The sequence below is a fragment of the Pelodiscus sinensis genome, chromosome 4 (assembly GCF_049634645.1).
Source record: "Pelodiscus sinensis isolate JC-2024 chromosome 4, ASM4963464v1, whole genome shotgun sequence".
Classification (NCBI taxonomy): Eukaryota; Metazoa; Chordata; order Testudines; family Trionychidae; genus Pelodiscus; species Pelodiscus sinensis.
The window spans coordinates 90,803,270-90,825,989 of record NC_134714.1 but is presented as its reverse complement, the minus strand read 5'-3'; the positions used below and the strand labels follow the sequence as shown (position 1 = coordinate 90,825,989).

The 22,720-nt window shown below is 41.9% G+C and overlaps 1 protein-coding gene across 6 annotated transcripts in view; it reads right to left on the bottom strand.

The window, feature by feature from the left end:
* NELL1 (neural EGFL like 1) overlaps positions 1-22,720 on the bottom strand; it is a 469,358-nt gene that overhangs the window by 393,064 nt on the left and 53,574 nt on the right. For all 6 annotated transcript variants that reach the window (XM_075927737.1, XM_075927739.1, XM_075927741.1 and 3 more), the window contains exon 4: positions 13,984-14,154. In XM_075927737.1, coding sequence (XP_075783852.1) covers positions 13,984-14,154 — 171 coding nt within the window. The remainder of the gene's footprint in view (positions 1-13,983; positions 14,155-22,720) is intronic.

Sequence of the window (22,720 nt, the reverse complement as noted above, 5' to 3'; positions counted from 1 at the left end):
GAGTCATTAAATGTGTTAGCGATTGCTTAGCTCACATTCCTGAATGTATTCGGTTTTTATAATATAGACCACATTTTCCAGAAACTGTCCTCTTTCTTTGGGTGCCTCAATGTTTGTTTCAATCTGACATACCAATTGGGGCCTGATTTCCAGAAGTCCTGAGCACCACAATTCCCAATATCTTCAGCTGGAGTTTCAGGTATTCAGTGTACCTGAAAGTCATGTCACAGGCTACTAGCACAGGCCACCCTCATCCCACTCCAAAATCAAACTGACAATTTGGCCTGTTTATTTTGTGCATCTCCACAAAATGAAGGAAGTGCTGATTTCAACAGGTACCTGAGTAAGTCTCTAGCTGTAAAACTGCAATATTGGCATTTGTCTTGGTTTTCAGTTTCTTTGAAAGGATTAAGAACTGAAAAGTGCTCCCAGGTTGTCTCTACATGCTTCTCTTTCAACTACTTGTCTATATTCTTCCCAATGAAAATGTGTCAATAGCTACGTGATTGTTTTTTTAATAGTGTTTACAGATCGGATGCGTTATCTGACTTGTCTTCAGTTTTGTAACAAGTTTAATCGAATTATTTATCTAGTCTTCAGCTCTCTGTTTCTGACAAAAATCAGCTGGTGAGAAATTCTGATTTTTCATGCTCTCTCCTCTGTCGTACTATAGGTGTTCACAATTGCTGAACAAGAGGAAAGCAATTTAGATAAAACTCGGGTTTTGTAGGAAGACTGTTGCTATTAAATTTGGAACATACAGTAGCCAAATGTTTAATCAAAAAGTTATTGTTTGGCTCAGAAAGGGAAAGGGGAGGTGCTGTAATAGCATTTGTGCTAAATAAAAAACTAGAAAATGCTTGCTCAGGTTTAAAGTTCTTTTCAAGCTCAAATTTAATCATTTAAACTGTAATGGTACATTTCTGATAAACCATTTCACTGATTTTCTTATTATGATCATCAAGATAAGCGTCTCTACTTATCAGTTTAATTATCCTTTCCCTTGCTGATCTCTCGCACTGCAAAATTTAAAAATAAAAAATGCATCTTTATGTTCTTTAAACAACCTCTTTCAAAAGAATGAGACCAAACAAAATTGGGATGTTAAGGGGAGAACAGTAGAAAGTTTATTTTGACAACACACACACACACACATACACACACACACACACACACACGGCAAACCCCATAGAGATAACAACATAGAACATTCATCTTGTCATTGTAAAATGTTCACTTGCAAAATAGTCTCATTTAAACCTAACTGATAATATTTCAAATGTAAGCAACTAAGCTGACATTTAGCCTGTAAATGGGTTCACTTACTGAGGATAAAGCTCCTTGTGGCCAAGCGTGTTACAATGGCTGTATTGTGCTCCTATTGATGGTCACTCTTTTGCTACTGTGCTCTCCCTGTAACTTGGGCCTCTGGCCAGGTCACATGTCAGTCCACCTCTTCTGGGGTAACAGAGCTCAGCAAAATCCATAGTTCAATGTCTGTCTCTGGACATTTTATATCCCTAGCTTCAGAAGGTTTCACCCCAAGTTCCTTGATGGCTGTGAGGAGACCTTCCGCACTCCCTCTACTCTGGGTTCCAATCCTCAGACCCATACCTACTCAGCCAAGGTCTGTTCCATCAGACTCCTTGCTTCTAGACCTCTTCATTTTCCCCAAGAGACTGACTACACATTCTCTTCCTGCAGCCCGTCTGCTTTAGAAACAAAAAACACCTCACCCACTTCCTAGCTCTATAATCACCACACAGCCTTTCCCCAGCTAGGTTTCATTATCAATTACATCTGGCTTCCTCCCTCTCCTGCAGATGGGATCAGGTATGTTAATTGGCTTTTCAGGCCCATGTTTACCCCTTCACAGCCTATATACCCGATCACAACTGCTAACAGCTATGGATGACTCTTTTATCCTGCTTTTTTTACTATTAAACTAAAGATGACCACTGACAGTATCCACACAAGAGTTGGCTGTACTTGCTAGTTTGGGGGCAGCATAATAAGTGTAGGACTTTGAAGTGAGGGGAACACTTTAGTGCAGCAAGAACCACACAAGAGAGGCTGTAAAACAGTCCTAGAAAAGCTACTGAATCATAATTGATGCACAGAAGAGGTGAGGTCTTGTACGCATACACTGACTGCAATAGAGAAGATAAGCAGCCATCTGAGTAGCAGCATCTAACTTTTATATAGGGCGTTTCATCAGTATGTCTCAAAATGCTTTACAAAGGAGGTCAAAATCATTATCCCCATTCTGCAAACAGTCTTTACCAGCAACACTTCCACTATTGCAGTCTTTGTCCTCTCATGAGCAGACATTGCTAATCGAGTCTAAATGCAACAACATGTAGTAATGGTTATTGTGACATGTAAATATCCTGTAGGGAGCAAGAGACAAACACCAAACCCGGTTTTGTGTGTGACCTAAAAACCAGTCTAGAACCTGTAACTCCAAAGGGGAGGGGAGGGAAAAGGACAGCTTATACTGGAAGTCAGTGGAAAAAACTCCCCTTAACATTAATGGACTTGGAATCAGGTGCCAAACAATACTACCTAAATGCCTCTGCTGCAAATATTGGGCTTTTCCCCCAGTTATTACCATTCTGATGACCCCACAGTAATTACCTCCCAGAAGTGCTCTCAGTAAATGCCTACAAGTTGAATCTCTAACCTACATCTCAGAGGCCAAACATAAATCTAAGCCTGAATGACTAGAAAAGGAAATCTTGGAAGTGAAGGAGGAAATTAACATGCTGGGTTTTCCAAATGAGAGGAAAGAAAATCCAAAAAATAAAAGCAAAAAGAGAAATCTTTAGGCAGAAGCAGACAGAGATGTGTGATAAAAACAGACATAATCTCATCCTAAGATCCCATAATGATGATTCATGCTCGCTGAGTCCATGTGACTGGGACTGCTGGTGCACCAAAACCATCACTAGTTCAGAACAAAAATGTCAAAAAAAATTGTGATATGGACCTCTTACCACCATGACACAGAAAATCAAAGGACATTTTCTGTTTTGCATCAATTCACAGAAAAGTGAACCTTGGCCAGTTTGAAACACCTGGCACGAAATACTGCTTTAGAGATGGTGCATACAAAAATCCCCCTACAATATGTCTGGCACAAAGAAGATGTTTGCCTCATTTCAGCTCCATTCTGCAGGCCTATCTTTGAAACTTTACATGTTTGCTCATATTTACAGGTGTCATAAAAACCATTACATTACATGTTACTGCATTCAGACTCAATTAGCAATTAGTCAGAAAACAATGGGCCTGATTCTCCTCCTACTTGCTCCTGTGTAAACCAGAAAATCTGTTGAGTTATATATGGGTAAAAACGGTGAGAAGGAGGAGGAGGAAAAAAACCAGTGACCCTATGAAGCATTCTTCCCATTAGCTTTTTTAAGTACTGTGCAATGACATGGCAAGCTCTCCCATTAACCATTTCCTTTCTGTCATTCCATTGGCATTGCCTACAATCTTAGCTAGTTTTTATGAACCCCCTTTCAGTGAGATCATCTGATCCTCATCTCAATTTCCCCATGATACTGTCATCCATCTTTTTTCACCCTGCAATGATACGTTCCCCATGCACTTTCCAAAATTGGTCACAACTACAAGTATAAAAATAAACGTTACATTTAAAGAATTGGTTTTAGTCTGTAAAACACATGGTTTAGGCCTTGAGTAACCTTCATAGCTTCTTTCATTTAACAGACTCATAGAAAGGTAAAACAAAAAACAGGACTGTGTAGCACTTTAAAGACTAACAAGATGGTTTAATAGGTGATGAGCTTTTGGGGGCCAGACCCACTTCCTCAGATCAAATAGTGGAAGAAAACTGTCACAACCATATATACCAAAGGATACAATTCATATTTTTAATTGTATCCTTTGGTATATATGGTTGTGACAATTTTCTTCCACTATTTGATCTGCGGAAGTGGGTCTGGCTCCCGAAAGCTCATCACCTATTAAACCATCTTGTTAGTCTTTAAAGTGCTACACAGTCCTGTTTTTTGTTTCAGCTGCACCAGACTAACACAGCTACATTTCTACCACTATAGAAAGGTAAGAAATTGATAGGTCAACATCTAGTCCAGTGCCTTGCTGAGGCAGGACTATGTATTATCTAAGCCACACCTGACAGGCATTTGTCTAATCTGTTATTAAAGACTTCCAGTGAAATTCCATGGCCTCCCTAGGTAATATGTTATGGTTTTTTCCTAATGCCTAAACTCAATCTCTCTTGCTGCAAATTTAAACCTGTTATTTTTTGTCCTGCCTTCAGTTGTTAGAACAATTTATTGATGCAATAACCCTGATATTAAGTTCACCTGGACCTCTGACTACATAGGATGCATGAGTGTTGAGAGATAGATAGATATACAGATTGGGAACAGAACGTTATCAAGGAAGGGCCCCCAATTTTGGAATTTATCTCTGAATCTGACAGACTTTAGAGATGGAAACCTGTCTATGGGAGTTTTGTCACTGACTTGACTGAAGTCAGGATTTCACCCCCCTGATGTTTCAAGTCACCTTTTCATTCAGCCTTTGGGCAAGTGAAAGTTTTCCTACATTGTATTAACTTAATTTATTACATTTTTAAAAAAAGTTTGTATTGTTTATATGCTGAAGGTACACTGTAAACATTTCAACACAAATTAACACATTTTTCATCTGACTCCTGCCTCTGTGACTGGTCTCAGATATGAAAGCCATTCATAAAAACAGAAACCTCCCTTTCTTTTACTCGCATGTTCAGAATGAAATCACCTCTCTTTCCTCCCCAGCTAGTACAAAGGAATATGAGATTGATAACACCTAATTAGAGCATGGACCATAAAGTCTAGAATTTTGCCTCAGGTAGTGGCCAAAACTTGATGCAACAGAAAAAATAAAAATAGTTTAATGCAAGTAGACAATTGAGCAATGTGCCCCTGGAGGAAAACTCTCTTTCCTGATCTCTGCGGCAATCAGTTTATTCCCTGAAGCATAAGATTAGATTACGCTTATTTCCCCAACTGGCATATTCACAAAATAAGTCTGAGCTCAAATTATAGAATTTATATCTGGATTTCTTCAGTATTCATAATGATCTCAACTACACCAGTTTTACTAGCTGTAATTCCACTGAACGTGTGAGTTCAACAGCCTCTCCTGCCAAAGTCTATTTATCTGATCTGTGTGTGTCTCAATTCCCTAACTGCAAAATAGGGATAACATCACTTCCACATCTCAGAAGAATGTCATAAGGCAAAATACATCAGTGTTTGTTAGGTGCTTAGATACTACAGTGATGGAGGCAGTCAAATATCTAAATACTTGCTGGCCAAGATTTCTAAACATTACATAGGATGCCTCCATTTCTGAATACCCAACTTGGAGCTCCTTAAATTAGATTAATTTCAGTGTGTAATATTCACCTGAAAATTAAGCCCTTTGTAAAGCATCTCAAATTAGGCACCCAAAAAGGGGGGGCACTCAAAATCACTGGAAAATCCATAGTGGTTAGCTAGATTCCAGTAGCGTTACTCCTCATCTACCTAAGCATCAAAAGAGAATTAATCCTGACACATCCCCAACCTTTGTTGATTTCATATCATCAGAAAGATTGGGGAATATTTGCTAAATAAGGACTCTGATCTAGATTTAGGCTTTCAAGAGACATATTTAAGAAGGTATTCAGAACTAATATTTGGGTTCTGACCTAATTCTTTCATTAATAGTATTTTTGTCATAAAATTATATTGCCCCATTTGTAACTATAGCTCCAGTATTGGACTCCTTGACCACTTAACACTTCTGAAATCCACAGGCTGGCTAAACATAGTACAGGGGATAGTCTCTTTATTTTGAGAACAAAATTCACCTTCCTGAATAGTATGCAATAATTATTTTTGCAAACTGAAAGGAAAATAAGCTCTATGCATTTCTGATTCTCACACTGCCCTGATCTCCTTCCTATCTCTACAATGCCCTTATTCCCACACACAAACAACAAGTGGAAATAAGAAACAAAAATCTTCTCTCTGATAAAAAACCCTATAGCCCTGCTCTAAGAAACCTCATCTGTTGTGCAGGTTTATCACTGTGCAATAACATCTAAATATACATTGGAGTAATGTAGAAAGTGAATTGTAATAGTTGAGAATGGCATGACAAAACTCCTTCCACACTTGAGGAGATGATGGAGTAACTCATGTGAGCCTTGTCAGTGTTGATTTAAGCTTATTTCATCTATTATTATGCATCCTCTCTCCAGCACATTGGTAGTATACAAGAAAGATAAATACAAGATGTCATAGTAAAGCATAACACAATATTATTCCTGTCCTACTGATGTCATGAACCTGTCTATCAACATTTTCCATTTTATGAAAAGCATTGCAAGTCAAAATATATATATCGCTAAGGTCTCTATTGAACAGCAGCTAGACTCTGCAGCTAGTAAGTTCTTGATTTCTATAGCCCTCTGCAATTCAGCAGTCCCAGTGCCAAATCATTACTTATGATGATGATTAAAAAAAAAAAAATAAAAAAAAAAGCGCAGCAGCGCTCAAGGCTGCTCCTCCGCAAATTGAAATGGGTAGCAAAATTCCAAACAACTTCAATGGCAATAAGATCATGCCCTAAAAACAGCCGCTTCAGAACTGATGTGCTTCAACATACAGGGAGATATCAAAGGTGTGTCTGCTCCATGCCAGTACCCCTTGTATGCTACTGAAATTCTATGAGACTGTTCATGGAGCACCCCTTGATGTCCCTAGGCAGCTCCCTCTTCTCAGTGTCAGCTGGGTAAAGCTACAGCTACACAGTTATTTATTTCATGGCTTCCTTATGGTGCCGCTCACCTGAATACAGTATTTAAGTACTTCACAGATACCAGTGTCTTCTCCCATGACATCCATGAAACCAGGAAATACTATTCTATTCCTGTTTTATAGACAGGCATACTACAAAAAACTGAAGTCAAAAGACTTGCCCGGGATCATACAGGAAGTCTCTCGCAGAACCACCACTATAACCAAGACGTACGGTCTCTGAGTCTGCCTTAATCATAAGACCAGCAGCCCTTCCTTCACTGAATAGTTACCTAGTGCTGCTAATGTACAGTGGTTAAAAATAATCCTTCTCTAGGCAATGAAGTCACACTCAACACATTTTGAGTACCCCATTGTAGTTTGACTACAATAACTGTAATTTTATAGACATAACAGCAACTGACGTTATCTAGGGAAATTGTTTACTCTAAAAGGTTCAGATTTTTCATAAACTCAAGGGGCTTTCAGTGGGCAGAGAAGAAAAAATAATTTCCATAAATATTCTAGGCGAGAAACTGGGTATGCCTATACTGCATTGCACACAACACTACCTGATTAACCTCATCTCTGATAGCTCCTGCCACTTCATTGAGCAGAATGTTGAAGAACAAGGAAGAAAGGAAAAACAAACACTACAACAGAACTGGATCATGGACCATATATTTCAGTAAGGAAGGAGAATCATTCAGCTCCATAAAGCCCTTCCCTATGTTCCTTTTAAACAGATCCCCCACCTTACTTATTTACTATATTTATATTTAAAGTTGTAAGCAACTAAGGAATTTGTTAGATTAGTATAATACTGGGTCTTGAATGACAGCGAGCATACTGCCAATCTTACTTTAAAAAGTGTTTTAATTCCTTGTAGGTGGGTTGTTTTTCTAGTTTAAAAGTTCTCATTGCTTATGCACTTTTTATTCCCAGATGCTATTCTCCAGCAGGAGAAACATTAAATGAGCAAGTATATTTTTTCAGATGAACCCTCCTTTTAAGTCTGCTGAGTTTACGTTTCCTCCCTCCCCCCAACAAAAAAAGGAAGCTACCAAGAATATCCATCAAAGCCACAGACTGCTCCTCTTCAAAAATGCCTTACATATTTCAGTTGCATGTTGAAGGCATGTCAGCAAGTACATCTATTTCCCATTAACCCTTAATATTTGTTACACGTCACTGGCTACACATAATCATTTATTCCCTCCCACTGCTATTCAAAGGCCCAAAGCAAAGTCCACTGAAGTTAATGGAAGAATTCCAAATGACTTTGCCAGACCAAATCTCTCTGCCTGTTAGCACTTTAAAACTTCTCTTTTCAATGCACTTGGGGAGACTCTGAGTAAGAACTATGACAGAGTCTAATATTGCAATCAAGACATAGAAAGAGCAGGTGTTAAAAATGACACTCATGCGGGCACACTGACAGCCTTTGATACAGTCACTTCACCCACCTCACTACATTTGTCTCATTAGTGCAGTCACATTATACTATGTTAAAGATGACTCTAAAAGGCAGGAAAGATCTTCACTAATTGTCAAGTATCTACACTTCATAAATCTAGATTAAAAATGACAATTTTAGGCTGAATTTGTAAGACTAAGGTCCATGATTAATCATACAACAGGTGTCAATGTGCTTGCATGAGTCAGCAGGCTGTGGATGAAAGGGCTGTGGGAGGTATTAAAAGGGTTTGGTGGATTTGTTCAATATTTAAAGGCTCCTTTACCTCTTGGCCCTCTCTCTCTCACTTTCATAGGAAGGAAATAGCCTTGGTTATCAAACCAAACCTTGTCATCAATTAGAGAACTGATTTTCTGACCCTGGCTGCACATTCACAACACGAACACCCCTTCACACACCTTTTTAATGCTCAAATACCTGCAAGTGATATTTTCTAACATTTGGAAGTGACAGTTCTGCACATTCAGTTCCACAGATGTTCAGTGCTTTCCGGGGTATACAATGGCACTGGAACACCAAAAGGGCATTCACAGATGTGCATAAAACTGCACACAGGTAAGTGGAGGCCCCAGTGATAAATCAGGCCCTACTCTAGTCAGAGTGGTAAGTTTGGTTCTCTTGACTGGTAGTTATTTGATTATATACACATCCTCAGTATTTATTTAAACTGAATTGAAAGACTGAAGAAGGGAGAGCAGCACAAACATCCTAAGGAGGCAGAAAGCATTCATCTATTGACTAAAATAGCATTCTCCTCTCCTGTGACTTAATTTGTTCAATTAAGTCTGTAGGGACACTGCTTCTTATCAGGCATTCAGGAATTCTCTCAAAGCCTATGACACTAAGCCCTCCTAAAATGTTGAAATTTTTATATAAAAGCTACCCTACCTAATAACGGATTCCATGTGTACTTTCAGCTGCAGTTTTTCTCCCACTGAAGATTAGGAGGGCTCAGATTTTTTGGCAATTCTCAACAGTATCCTTCACTGGCATTCTGTTTCTCTGCACAACAGATCGTTTTCACATTCTTATGAAATTTACTGAAGTCTCAGCAGGACACATCAGTGCAATAAAAAAGGGGGGTTTGATTCCCTCTTTGAATGCAAAGATGTAGGAGGCTAAGATATAAAGTAAACTGTTTATGCCAACACTTGGAGAAAATTAATTAACTGAATTGAGATGCTACAGTTGAGCCAGGAACTTAAAATCATCTCCCCCCACCCCATTTAAACCTCTACTACATTCTACCCTCAAGCCATTCTTTAAAGATATTCTCATTGCCTTGGAAGTTATCGCAAAAATATAGACCAAATAGAAGTATTTAGTTATGGCTCCATGCTGGGAACAAAGCTGAGCTGCACCGCTCCAAGGGTGCTTGCTCCATGAAGATCAATCTCTTTCTAAGCACAGGGGGTGTACGCCGCACTACTTCACATAATGGCTTCTCTGTGCCAGGTCATATCCGCATGCTACTGCTGAGGGAATAGGGCCATAGCCAGGAATCCCTTGATCCTTTGTCCTTGTTGACACAGAATGTAACACGGAGAAGGTTCCTTGCATCCTCTTGCCCTCAATCTGTGCACCAGCACCAGGGCTTGGGAAAATGTGCCCAGAGTCTCTTCTTGGTACCCACTTGCCATTATTGCACGGACCAAATAAAGCACTATAAGGGTTAAAGAGGCCCTTGTCCCAAGACCCATCATGAAGAGAAGGCAACAGAAAATGATGTCACAGTGACATCTATTTCCTGAGTTTACTTACAAAATAAGCTAAATAAACCAAGAAGATTGAAATGAAAATCTCTGAAAACAAAATAAACAACAAACAACCACCACCACCCTGAATGCTGGAATGAAAGACATTGTTCTAATTGTCCAGTAGCTCCCAGGTTTCCAAAATGAATAGTGTACAACAGGTCATAGAATCATAGAGCAGGAAGAGACCTCAGGAGGTCATCAAGTCCAGCCCCCTGCCCTAGGCAGGACCGATCTCAACTAAATCAACCCAGCCAGGGCTTTGTCAAGCCGAGACTTAAACACCTCTAGGGATAAAGATTCAACCACCTCCCTAGGTAACCCATCCCAGTGCTTCACCACCCTCCTAGTGAAATAGTTTTTCCTAATTTCCAACCTAGACCTCCCTCACTGTAACTTGAGACCATTGCTCCTTGTTCTGCCATCTGTCACTACTGTGAACAGCCTTTCTCCAGCCTCTCTGGAACCTCCCTTCAGGAAACTGAAGGCTGCTATTAAATCCCCCCTCACTTTCCTCTTCTGCAGAGTAAACAAACCCAAATCCTTCAGTCTCTCCTCATAGGTCATGTACTCCAGCCCCCTAATCATTTTGGTTGCCCTCCACTGGACCTTGTCCAATGCATCCACATCCTTTTTATAGTGGGGGGGGGGGGGCAGAACTGGACACAATACTCCAGATGTGGCCTCACCAGAGCCGAATAAAGGGGAATAATCACTTCTCCCGATCTGCTGGCAATGACCCTCCTAATGCAACCGAATATGCCATTAGCCTTCTAGGCTACAAGGGCACATTGTTGACTCATATCCAGCTTCCCATCCACTGTAATCCCCAGGTCCTTCTCTGCAGAACTGATACTTAGCCAGTTTGTCCCCAGCCTGTAACAATGCTGAAAGTATATTGTCTCTCCACACAGTTAAAAGGGTTGCAGGAAGCATCTGCAATGTTCTGCTCAGAATAGTTTCTGGTGATATCACTTCAATAAAAATTTAAGGCATTTTGTAATGCTCCCAAAAGTCACAACCTAGCTTCCTTTCTGAAATGAAATGCAGAATGTGGAGAACAATAACTTTTCCCAAGCAGGGACACTAGAACATTTTTATATAGGGGGTGCTGAGAGCCATTGAACCAATCTGACAAAGTGGATCTTTGCCCACGAAAGCTTATGCTCCAATAAACCTGTTAGTCTATAAGGTGCCACAGGACTTCTCGTTGTTATTGAGCCAAACTGTAAACCCTGTGTATATTGGAAAATACTTCAAACCAGGCGGTACAGCAGTATCTCTCCCTCCCATCCTGCAGATCCTGTGCCTACGTAAGTGTCGCAACAATAAATTTATATGGGGGCTTGAGCCAGCTCGTGTTGAAGTCAAGAGGTACTTTGGGGTTGATTTCAATGCAAACAGAACTGAGCCTTAGACATCTTTCCCACACGGAGATTTGTCTTCAAATGCCTGATCCTGTGTTACAGTGAATATCCTTGACTGCTACTAACTTCAGCAGTGATCTAGAAGAACCGCATATCATGCCACTGAAGATACCATCCTTGCCCAGACAACTATGCACACACTAATAAATACCTCAACAAGAGCTACATGCTCAGTATAACACAAGACCAAATCCCAAATGCAAACAGTTTCTAGGTTGATAGGTTTTTGTTCCTGGCTGCATTTTTGTTGGGTTTTGGGGTAGGGATGGGGGATGTCATGCCACTGCTGGCAAGCTACAATTCATACAGCTTTTTAAGAACATAAGAATGGCCATACTGGATCAGACCAAAGGTCCATCTAGCCCAGTATCCTGTCTTCCAATGATGGTCAATGCCAGGTGCCTCAGAGGGAATGAACCTTCCCCTGTAACCTATTCCCAGCCTCTGACAACAGGCTATAAGCACCTTTCCTACCCATCCTGGCTAACAGTCATTGATTGACCTATCCTCCATGAATTTATCTAGTTCTTTTTTGAACTCTGTTAAATTTCTAGTTTTCCTCTGGCAAGGGGTTCCACGGGTTGACTGTGCATTGTGTGAAGAAATACTTCCTTTTTAAAAAAAAATCTGCTACCTATTAATTTCATTTGGTGACTCTTAGTTTGTGTTATGGGAGTAACTAAATTTTTCTTTATCTACTTTTTCCACATTGGTGATGATTGTATAGATCTCTATCATATTCCCCCTTAGTCATCTCTTTTCTAAGCTGAAAAGTCACAGTTTTATTAATCTCTCATCATATGGCAATCATTCCAAACTCCTAACCATTTTTTTTGCCCTTATCTGAACTTTTTCCAATGCCAAGTTACCTTTTTGAGATGAGACGACCAAAACTGCACTCAATATTCAAGGTGCAGGCATACCATGGATTTATAAAGAGGCAATAAGATATTATCTGTTTTATTTTCTATCCCTTTTTCAATTACTCCAAACATTGTTTGCTTTTTTTAAAACTGCTGCTGCACATAGTTCTCTGAAAACATTCACTCAATCACAGTGACTCCAAGATCTTTCTTGAGTGGTAATAGCTAATTTAGTCCCCATCATTTTGTATATATAGTTGGGTTTATTTTTTCCAATGTGCATTACTTTGCATTTATCAACATTAAAATTCAATTGCCATTTTGTTGCTCAGTCACCTACTTTTGTGAGATCCTTTTGAAGCTCTTCACAGTCTGCTTTGGACTTAACAATCTTGAGCAGTTTAGTATCATCTTCAAATGTTGCCACCTGACTGTTAACCCCTTTCTCCAGATCATTTATAAATGTTGAATAGGATTGGTCCCAGAACAGACCCTTGTGGGACCCCACAAGTTACCTCCCTCTATTCTGAAAACTGACCACTTATTCCTACCTTTTGTTTCCTGTCTTTTAACCAGTTATCAATCCATGAGAGAACCTTCCCTCTTATCCCATCACGGCTTACTTTGCTTAAAACCCTTTGGTGAAGGACCTTGTCAAAGGCTTCCTGGAAATCTAAGTATACTCTGTCCACTGGATCCCCCTTCTCCACATACTTTTGACCACCTCAAAGAATTCCAATAGATTAGTAAGGCAGGATTTCCCTCCACAGAAACCATGCTGACTTTTCCCCAAGAAATCAGGTTCTTCTATGTGTCTGACAATTCTGTTTTTTACTATAGTTTCAACCAATTTACCCACTATTGAAGTTAGACTTACCTGTTTGTAATTGCCAGGATCACCTCTAGAGCCCTTTTTGAAAATTGGCATCACATTAGCTATCTTCTAGTCATCTGGTACAAAAGCTGATTTAAAAGCTAGGTTACAAACCAGTTAGTGGTTCTGCAAATTCACATATGAGTTCTTTTAGAACTCAAGTGAATGCCATCTAATCCTGGTGACTTGTTACTATTTGGTTTAAAAAGGAGAAGGTTTTGAACCAAATTGATAAAATAAGATAGTGAACTGACATCCAGAAAAGAAATGGCACCAAATATGAATTTTTAAGAAGTGCAGCCCCATTTAGAATTTTTCCTTTAGAAAAGATATTTAGGTTGTTTTGTTTAAAGAACACTTGATTATATAAAATGAAATTAGGAACTCAAACAACAAGTGCATAAATTTTCCAAGTTTCCAGGCATGCTGAGTAAAGCAGTCCACAAACAGAACTGATTACACAGTCCTGTATCACACTTGCATGTAATCACAGCTGAAAACAACATCAGCCAGTATATATAGTACACCGAAGTATATTTAAGACTCCCCAATCAGCAATCGACCTTTCCTCCAGGTTCATAATCACAATGTACCATTTCATGTTTATGCTTTGTTTTCTTTCTCCCTCTATTGCATTTGGCCACAATAGAATACAGAACAGTGCTTTTTTCCTCTCCGGTTGCAGTTTTGTTCTGTGGGGGTGGGGGGGAAGGAGGGAGAGTAGCTTGTATTTCTCAAAAAAAAAATACAGAACAATTTCTTACCTGTTGCAATCAACATGAAGCAGAAGGTGGGATGCGCTAAGTGACAGTGCAATCTTGTGCCACTGTCCATCTGCCATCCGGTATGGAAACACCTCTGTTCTTGCCTTTCCATTAAATCTGTAATGATATCTAATCTCGTCCCTCAGGCCGCTGCTCTCCAGTTCAAAGTAGCTGCATTTGAAAGATGAAGAATCAGTTCCATTTTTAGATTGTTATCATTCCCATTTCCCTCCTTCTATTCTAAGGCTTAAAAACAGTTCATGCATTTGAAAATTAACCAATCCCAATGCATTAGCTAGCAAATCGAAAACAGGTTACATGCTATGGGGGTTTAGATCTTCTAATTTATTATTTTTAATAAAAAGAGAAAGTGAGAATTATATTTTACACTCAGGGCATAAAAATATTTAACACGTTTTTATGAAGATTGTGCATGTTAAAAACACTATGAGCCATCCGAGATCAAAGATTATTTTTTTTTAAATCCACAGTACAGCTTCAGCACTCCAGTTGTAACAAAAGCATCCTTCAATGGCTCTACTCACGAGCTTCATCTCTGGGCTGGATCTGAATGGCATCCTTGACATGATGGGCTCTATGCACCATTACTAATGCCAAAGAAGAGGTACTACAGGAAGACCACACCAGATAATTAACAGAATAGTACCCACTTCTCAGAAACCTCATTTTAAAAGGCTTGTTTTTACATTTCTCCCTAAAAAATTGTGCTTAATCCATTTATTGACTTATTTTTAGGGCTGCAATGTTTCAGCTTTACAGGGAAATTAAAGTTACCAGCTAGAGGTCTGGCACGGTCAAGCAGAATGCTGGGATATTTGTCACAGCAGAACAGTTACAGGATAGCACTTGCTTGGTAAAAATAAAACCCAACATTTTTATTTGGCTCAAACAATAGGTAGCTTCACAGTTGCTGGAGGAACTAGACAGCCGGGTCATTTTTAAAGAAAGCTCAGTCCCTGTAAAAGGTACCATGCTAGCAGTCTGGCAACTGGGCCTTTTCTTTTACACCAAAACCGGCACCGCAACAGTGGCACCAGAACAACTTCCCCAAGCTGGTCTACTAGGGACAGCCACCAAAGACAGTAGGAGAGACTGGCCCTGATGCAGAGAGTGGCCTGCCAACTGGGGATGGGGAGGGGAGAGAAAAGGGGCAATTATTCAGGGGCCTGAGACATTTGACAAGGACCAGGTAGTCTCAGCCACCACCACTGCCAGCAGCACAGCAGGGTTAAGGCAGGCTTCCTGCCTCCCTCATTCCACGTTGCTCCTGGAAGCAGCTAACAAGTCCCTGTCGCTCTAGATGGAGGAGAGAGTCTGCAGTGCTGCCCCAGTCCTGAACACTGACTCCGCAGCTCTCACTGGCTGAGGGTGGAGGCCAATGGAAGTTGTAAGAGTGGTGGCCTGTGGGCAATGGAGACAACTACTACTATGCTTCCATCTCTGAATCGGACTTGAATGGTGCCTGCCTAGTAGAGGTCTGCTGATTGCTCTCAGAAGCAACCCCCAGACTTCCTCCTGCATCCCATCATCCTGCCCCAGCCTAGAACCCACAACTCTCTCCCAGAGCCCGTATCCCCTCCCACAGCCCAGAATTTGCACTCAGACTCCCTGCCAGAGCCCACAGCCTCATCCAAACTCTGCCCCAGAGCCTGCACCCCACACCACTGCCTCAGCCTTATGAAAATGAGTGAGGAGGAGGGAGGGAGAGTGGAAGTGGAATGGGGTGCATTAAAAAAGGGAAAGAACAGAGGCATGGCTTCTGGGAAGAGGCGAGGCAAGGTTCTTTAGGTCTGTGTTATTAGACAGGTGGCAGCCCTCCCAGGTGCGCACATGGAAACCCTGGCTGTGCCAAGAGCACTGCCAAGGCACCACCCAGCGCAACCGGTAGCAACACCTAGATGCCATGTGGACTGTGTCTGCATGGCTGCAACTTGTGCATGTGAGGGGGTTCCCCATTGATTTTCTGCTCGGGGGTTCAGGATTACTGTCGGTGGGTCAGCCTCTGGGCCTGTCATAACATTGACAAGGAAGAATGTGGGCAGGAGCTAAGGCTATGTCTAGACTACATAGAATTTTCGAAAGAGGATATGCAAATTCCATAGGAATTTTGAATGTAGTCTGGAGGCAGGTTTTGGGGGGGGGAACCCTTTTTCAAAAACCTGCGCTTCCTTAAAAAAGGAGGTTTACACGGTTTTTCCCCAAAAAACCAGCATCCAAACTACTTTCACTTTCGAAAGATCCTCTTTCAAAAGTGAGATTGGAAGAAGATATGCAAATTCCCATGGAATTTGAATATCATACTCTTTCAGGGGGAAAAAACATGGTTTAGACATGCCCTCAGAAGAAAAGAGTGGACCTAAGGAGGACCACACAATTCTCATGGCTTAGCAAGAAGCATAAATGCACTGCCCTCCAATGCTGTAAGTAGGCTTGCCAATGGGGGGACATAAAAGGGGCAATTTCCCCAGGACCAAGTGATTCAAAGGAGCCTGGTGTTCCAGCACTGCCACAGTAACAGAGGAAGTGGCCAAAGTCCTGGGCTCTTTAAAAATTGTCGCCAGAATGGCACACCGGAGTACCAAGACACACACTAAGATGAGTTATGGGCTAGGAGGCATGCCATGCTCTGTGCAGGGCTGAGGGCTAGTTGCCCTCAGCCCTGCTCCTCCCTGCAGCGCAGAGCCAGTCACCCTCCCAATGTTGCTCAGGGGCCTGCAGAGGTTCTGCTCAGTTCTTCCAGCAGTAGATATGGTTTGGAGCTTTGGGAGGGGACTGGACATAAGGTAAGCAGAAGAGAGAAGGAGACTCAAAGAAGGAAAGTAATGAATAAGGAAAGAAAATGATTGGGCAGAGACAAGAATGGAAATGGACAAGGAGGAAGAGACAAGAATGGAAATGGACAAGGAGGAAGAGACAAGAATGGAAATGGACAAATAGCTGTTTGCTGGTGGTAAATCAAAATTTGAATCAAGCTGAAGCTAGGATTGCTGAATGGGAGTCTGCAGGCTTACACCATTGGTGTGGCAGCAGAGGGGGAGTGCTTTCATAGACACATAGAACACTAGAACCGGAAGGGACCTCAAGAGGTCATCGAGTCCAGTCCCCTGCCCTCATGGCAGGACCAGTACCATTGCTTCACTCTCCAGCAAGCTTCTCTGAAAGAGGAAAGAAAAATCAATCTTGAGGAGCCTGCCCTTCACAGCCAGAAAGCGATTTCCATATTACATTTGGAAGAGCACAGAGAATAAACAGGAGGAGGCAGGGACCCTTACTCAGAGAAGACTAAAGACCAAAACAAGGAAAAAAGAGGAACAGGACCTAATGGTGTGTAGGAGAGGTAATACACCCGCCCAACTTTTTAAATCAGGAAAAACAGAGGAGTAAAATAGGGATGCATCATTTACAATCACCAAAATATATGGGATTAGAGAAACTTTTCTGAGGGATAAAAAGCAGAAAGATGCCTATTAGCTAAAAAGCCTCCAGAGATTATAAGTGAAAATATTTCAAAGAGCTCATTTGTTCATGGTCATTTGTCTACTTCTAGCATGTTACACAGTACTAGTAGTTTCACTGTGGTCAATGTGACTGTCCTGGTTCCTGTGCATCAGCACAATGGTGTGCCATTTGGGATACAAGTGCTTCCAGGAATGACAACCCCAAAACAGAAAACTCTTTGTACTTGTCAATTAACAAGTACATATAATGTAATTTTGCTTATTTTGTAATCCTGTCTTCTCCTTTACAAAACAAAAACAAAACAAAATAAACACACCCACACCCTGCAAACAACACTGTTTGGCCTAAAATATCTGACAGTAGAAAGGTATAAAATCTGAAACAGATTGTTGACACTTGGAGGAGAGATGGGAAAGGGTGGGGAAAATGTGTGGGGTTTTTTCCCTCATTTGAGGAGTGTCAGTTCAGAGTTCCTTCCACGTACCAATCCAATTAATTGGAAAACTAAGAAGAAATATCCATCTAAAATGCTGGATTCCAGCCAACTGAAAGACTGCAAACATCTCATCCCCTTAATGGACAACAATGAAATTAAACATCAAATTGATGGACAGAGGAGGCCTGCATGTAAAATAGGCTGGCAGAGAAACACTTAACCGCTAGTCTCTGATACATTCTGCTACTTCACCTGACACATTTCACATAGTTATTGATTTTCTTTCAAATACACAGAGGGAATTAACAATTCAGATTATCATTGTTCAAGGCAATGATTCTCCAACTGTGGCCCAAATCTCTTGAGCAGTGATGCTTCTAGTTCATTATAGCTGAATCTCAGATTTTAGTGTTTCCAGAGACTTTAACCAATTACACTAAACACGAAACAAACAAAAATCAAGCACTTCTCTTGTGACCATTGCATGGCTTTCTTTTGTCAGGTCTTCCTTTGATGTAAATTCAGCTGTGATCAAATTTGCAGGGGACACCAAATGGTGGGGCAGCAAACACACAGGAGAGACAGAGTTACACTTCAGTAAGACCTGGCAAGACTGGAGTAGTGGGAGCTACAGGCAATAAGGGAGATTCATTACTAACAAATGTAAAATCCCACCACCCAAGGAAAGGAAATGATTAGTGCAGATAGAACAAGAAGAGCTGTAACTCAATAGACCCTCTTAGAATATTAAAGTGTATGGAGGGGTAGGGGTGGGGGGGGGTCTTCATCACTGACATCTGAAAGCTTTCCAACAGAAACTGCTGGGAGCTCTTCAGGTGAGGGACAGCTTTTTATTCAGTGTCTGTTCAATGATTGGGGGCCATAGGTGCTATAACCCATAAAATACATAAAATAATAATCAGTGCCACCAGAGGAGTACAAAGGGGGAGGAATCAGCGTGTTGACCAGTCATACTTTGCACTTAGGGCAGTGCCCCTTCCCTTTGAGAATCTTCAAGAAGCTTCCAAATGTCAATTACATTAAACCACAAAATATGCCTTTGAGGCAGATACCATAACCCCCATGTCACAGATGAAAACACAAAGAACAGAAAGGTTACACCATCTGCCCAAGGTCCCACAGGGCATCACTATCAGAACATAGGGTCCCAATCGACACTTCAGTGCCCACAAGGACATCTCCACATACTAACAGACAATGATGACAATTAACATTCTTAGGATCAATGTATCACATTCATCAACCCATGACACTTGGTCTTGACTGCCAGCTCAAAAATTTTCCAGTTACAGATTAATTTGGCTACCCCTCTGATGCTCAAAATAAAGCAGGGATAATAAAATGGCTCTTTCAAAAGGCACATGCATTCACTCACCTTATACTGTACTTTCCTATCACAAAAGGCTTGTACACCAATGTCAACAACAAAAATACTCAGAGCCAGATTTTCATTTACACGGAGATCCCTTTGCACAACTCTGGCACCGTAAGGCCAACTGCGATCTTTGCTTCAGCCTGTGAGGCAACTTCAAAGAGCTAGCATGAGCCTTGCAAACCAACTCTGTCTACTTGAGCCAGGATGCTCACTGCCATGAATTCTGTTCATGTGCCCTAACTAAAAGGCTTTAGAGTAAGGAGACATTGCACCAGTCTTACATTAGTTGGTCAATTGTTTTTCCCCACCGAAGCGGTATGCAGAGCTACATAAACTACAAACCAGAGACACTGAAAGCTCCTGGGTATGTGCGTGGCAGGAGGAAGGGGGGAGGGGTGATAAAAATGCTGACTAGGATTTTTTTAAACGAGTTTAGCAGGGCAGACAAAAGGAAGTTTGCCTCTAAATTGCCCCAAGCAGCAACTAAGCATTATAGTGTTGTCTGAATCATACATCTGAGTGTAAGGTACAAGATAGTCAAAGGCAGATAAAAGCAAAATTTAAAAAATGAAGGAAAACATGGTAGACACACACACATGCCCACAAATGAAATGTATGTAGAACATTAAAAAAATTAACTGAGGAAGGTGTTGTGAAGGACCTTTTGTTGTCCAAATAAGAAGCAAAACAAAGGCAAAAGAATCTAGGTTTTCTAAAAGGAAGAGCTTTGTTGCTTTGTTAAGGAGAGCCTTAAAAGCTCATCTAAACAGCAATATCAAGAAGATTTTGGAAAGATTATTTTATTTCTTGGTACTTAATAAGAGCTCTGTCAATACAAAGGAGCTGCTTGCTACTGCTGGCAGTTTACAAGCTAGAACAGATAGGACAAGCACTGTCAATGAAGTTGCACTTAGGAAGTTAAATGTTTCATAATTGCCATCTGCTGTCAAAGCACAAAAAGAAGTCATTAAAGTGGATTTCTTTCTCCTCTTCACATAAGCAGCATGGAAGAGGGATGGACCACCTACAGAAATAATAAGGTGGCAGAAAATATATTTATGAGGTTTATCTCAGAAGCTTAAAGGACTGAGTGCAAGGTAAACAGCTACAATACGAAATGCATCACTTTCTGCAATGATTCTTAATAAGTCTAATAGCCACAGAGCTAATCATCTATTACCAATGTTTAGTTCGTTAATAAAGGACAATGTCCCAGCTCTGGAAAAATCAGTCAGATACAATACAGAATCGAATTTAAACCATATGAGTCAACCAGTACATGTTATAAGATAGAGTGGTTTTTCGGTTGGCAGGATTTAGTAATAATGGTTACTTCAGAGAATGAAGACAGGTATTGCTGCTGGCCTTGGAGATGATCCTCCTATTTTTGTGTCAAGCCACTGTCTAACAACATCCAAAACTGCCCAATTAAGGTTCAGTTGCAGGAAATTCTCTGTACAAGCAAGTGCAGCCATTTCTTCATCATATAGATTTGGTATACTATTTGAGTGCCCACAGCCTACACGCAACCCCTGGCAGGTTGGCCCCTCTGCTGAAGTATGAACATATCTCTAGACCAGGGGTGGGCAATTTTTAATGGGGGGCCAATCCAAGGTTTTGGCTAGTGGTCAAGGGCCGCACTTCTGTGGAGGGGTTTGCAGTCTGGGATGTAGGTTGGGTGCAGAAGGCAACTTGAGATAAGGGATGAGGGTGAGGGATCTGAGAGGGAGTTTGGGTGAAGGAGGAGGCTATGTCTGGGGCAGGAGCTTGGGATACACAGTCCATTAGGAGGTATGGATGCAAGAGAGGATTTTGGTCTGGGGGAGGGGCCTTTAGGAGGGGTGCAAAGGATTTGGGTGGTGACTTGAGGCAGGGAAATAGGGTGCAGGGCCAGGGAGGGGGTATATGGATGCAGGAGAGGATTCTGGCCTGTGGGAGGAATGCAGGAGGGGGTGCAGGGTCTGGGAGGGAGTTGGGACCTGGAAAAGGGGGAAGAGGGATACAGAGGGTTTGGGTAGTGGCCTGGGGCAGGTAGTCAGGGGGGCGAAAGGGGGTGAAGTGCCAGAGGGAGGAGCTTACCTGCAGAAATCTGAAACAGACTGACCAGTGCAGGCTGCTCACTGCTCAAAGTGGCTCAGCTCCTGGCATGGTGGGGCCATGGGGCGGGGGGAGGGGAGAGTGAATGGAGAGGGACGCAGAAGTCTGTCCACACTGACAAATATTCTCAGTTCCTATTGCCTGGAAATGGAGATTGGCCAATGGGAGCGGAGATATTTTGCTTGGTTGCGGAAACAGCATGAGAAGTCTCCCTCCTCCCTCTCCAGTTGCACAGAGTGGATAGCAGCAGACTTTTTAAAGCATGACCTGTTCTCTGCCTAATGGTTCTGGCGAGGCAACCACGGGCCGGATCTGGTGGCTTGGTGGGCTGGATCCGACCTACTGGCAGCCTCTTGCCCACTCCTGCTCTACACAAAACCTGAGCCTGGACCTTATCTCACCTATACCTGTGTAAATCAAACAACTAAGGATATTAGCGTGTAATTGAATAGCAGTTTTAGTGATTACATTATTATTTGATAATCCTCAGGAGCGGGACCAGCAGCCAGTGTGCTCCTGGACCCACTCCTGGGGCGCGCTGTCACCCTGTGCTGCTGCCTCTCTATCAGACGCAGCAACACAGAATGGCAGGAGGAAGCAGATCTGTGAGGTTGAAAAACTGGCTATCCGTGCAGACCACCTCCGCCTGCCACCCTGCACTGGGGGTCCGAGTTCTCCGCGGACAAAGGCTGCTCTGTAGGGGGCAGCAAGGTGGGGCAGGTGGGTCTTTGAAGCCAGCCTACATGGAGAGCCAACTAAAAAGCTGGCTCCCTGCTGTAGCCAGATAGGAACCCCCCTTGTAACATCCATTTTTCCTTGCCTGGAGCATACAGGGCACACAGAGCAGAAGGCCCAGGCTGTGTGACTGTGAATGGCTGTAAACAGAGATACGCCAATTGCTGACCAAGAGGCTGCCAAAGAGTGCCCTTGACTTAACCCATATTGATACGAACACACAGCCATCCGCGGAGGGAGGAATCTCTCGCCCAGTAAAAAAATGTCTAGTACTCACAATTTAGTTCTCTCTCTTGCAAGTGTAAATTAACTTGAAACTTGCTTGTAAGAACTGGCGTCACAAAACGGACCAGTACAATTCGGCATCTTAGATAAGAAAGAGGATATGGGCCCCCAGGGGTATAAAGATGGGTCCAGCAGCACATTTACTCTGAGCGTCAATCTACCATCTATCTGCTGGTCGGGTTAGGTGTTTGATTTCCCGAGGTTCCAAGGGGACGCCCACCTCGTATTCGTCTTTCCTAGGAATTGAGAGACCAGCCCTGGCCTGACATGCTGGAGTCGAGAGGCACAGAAAGGGGTAAAAATTGTAC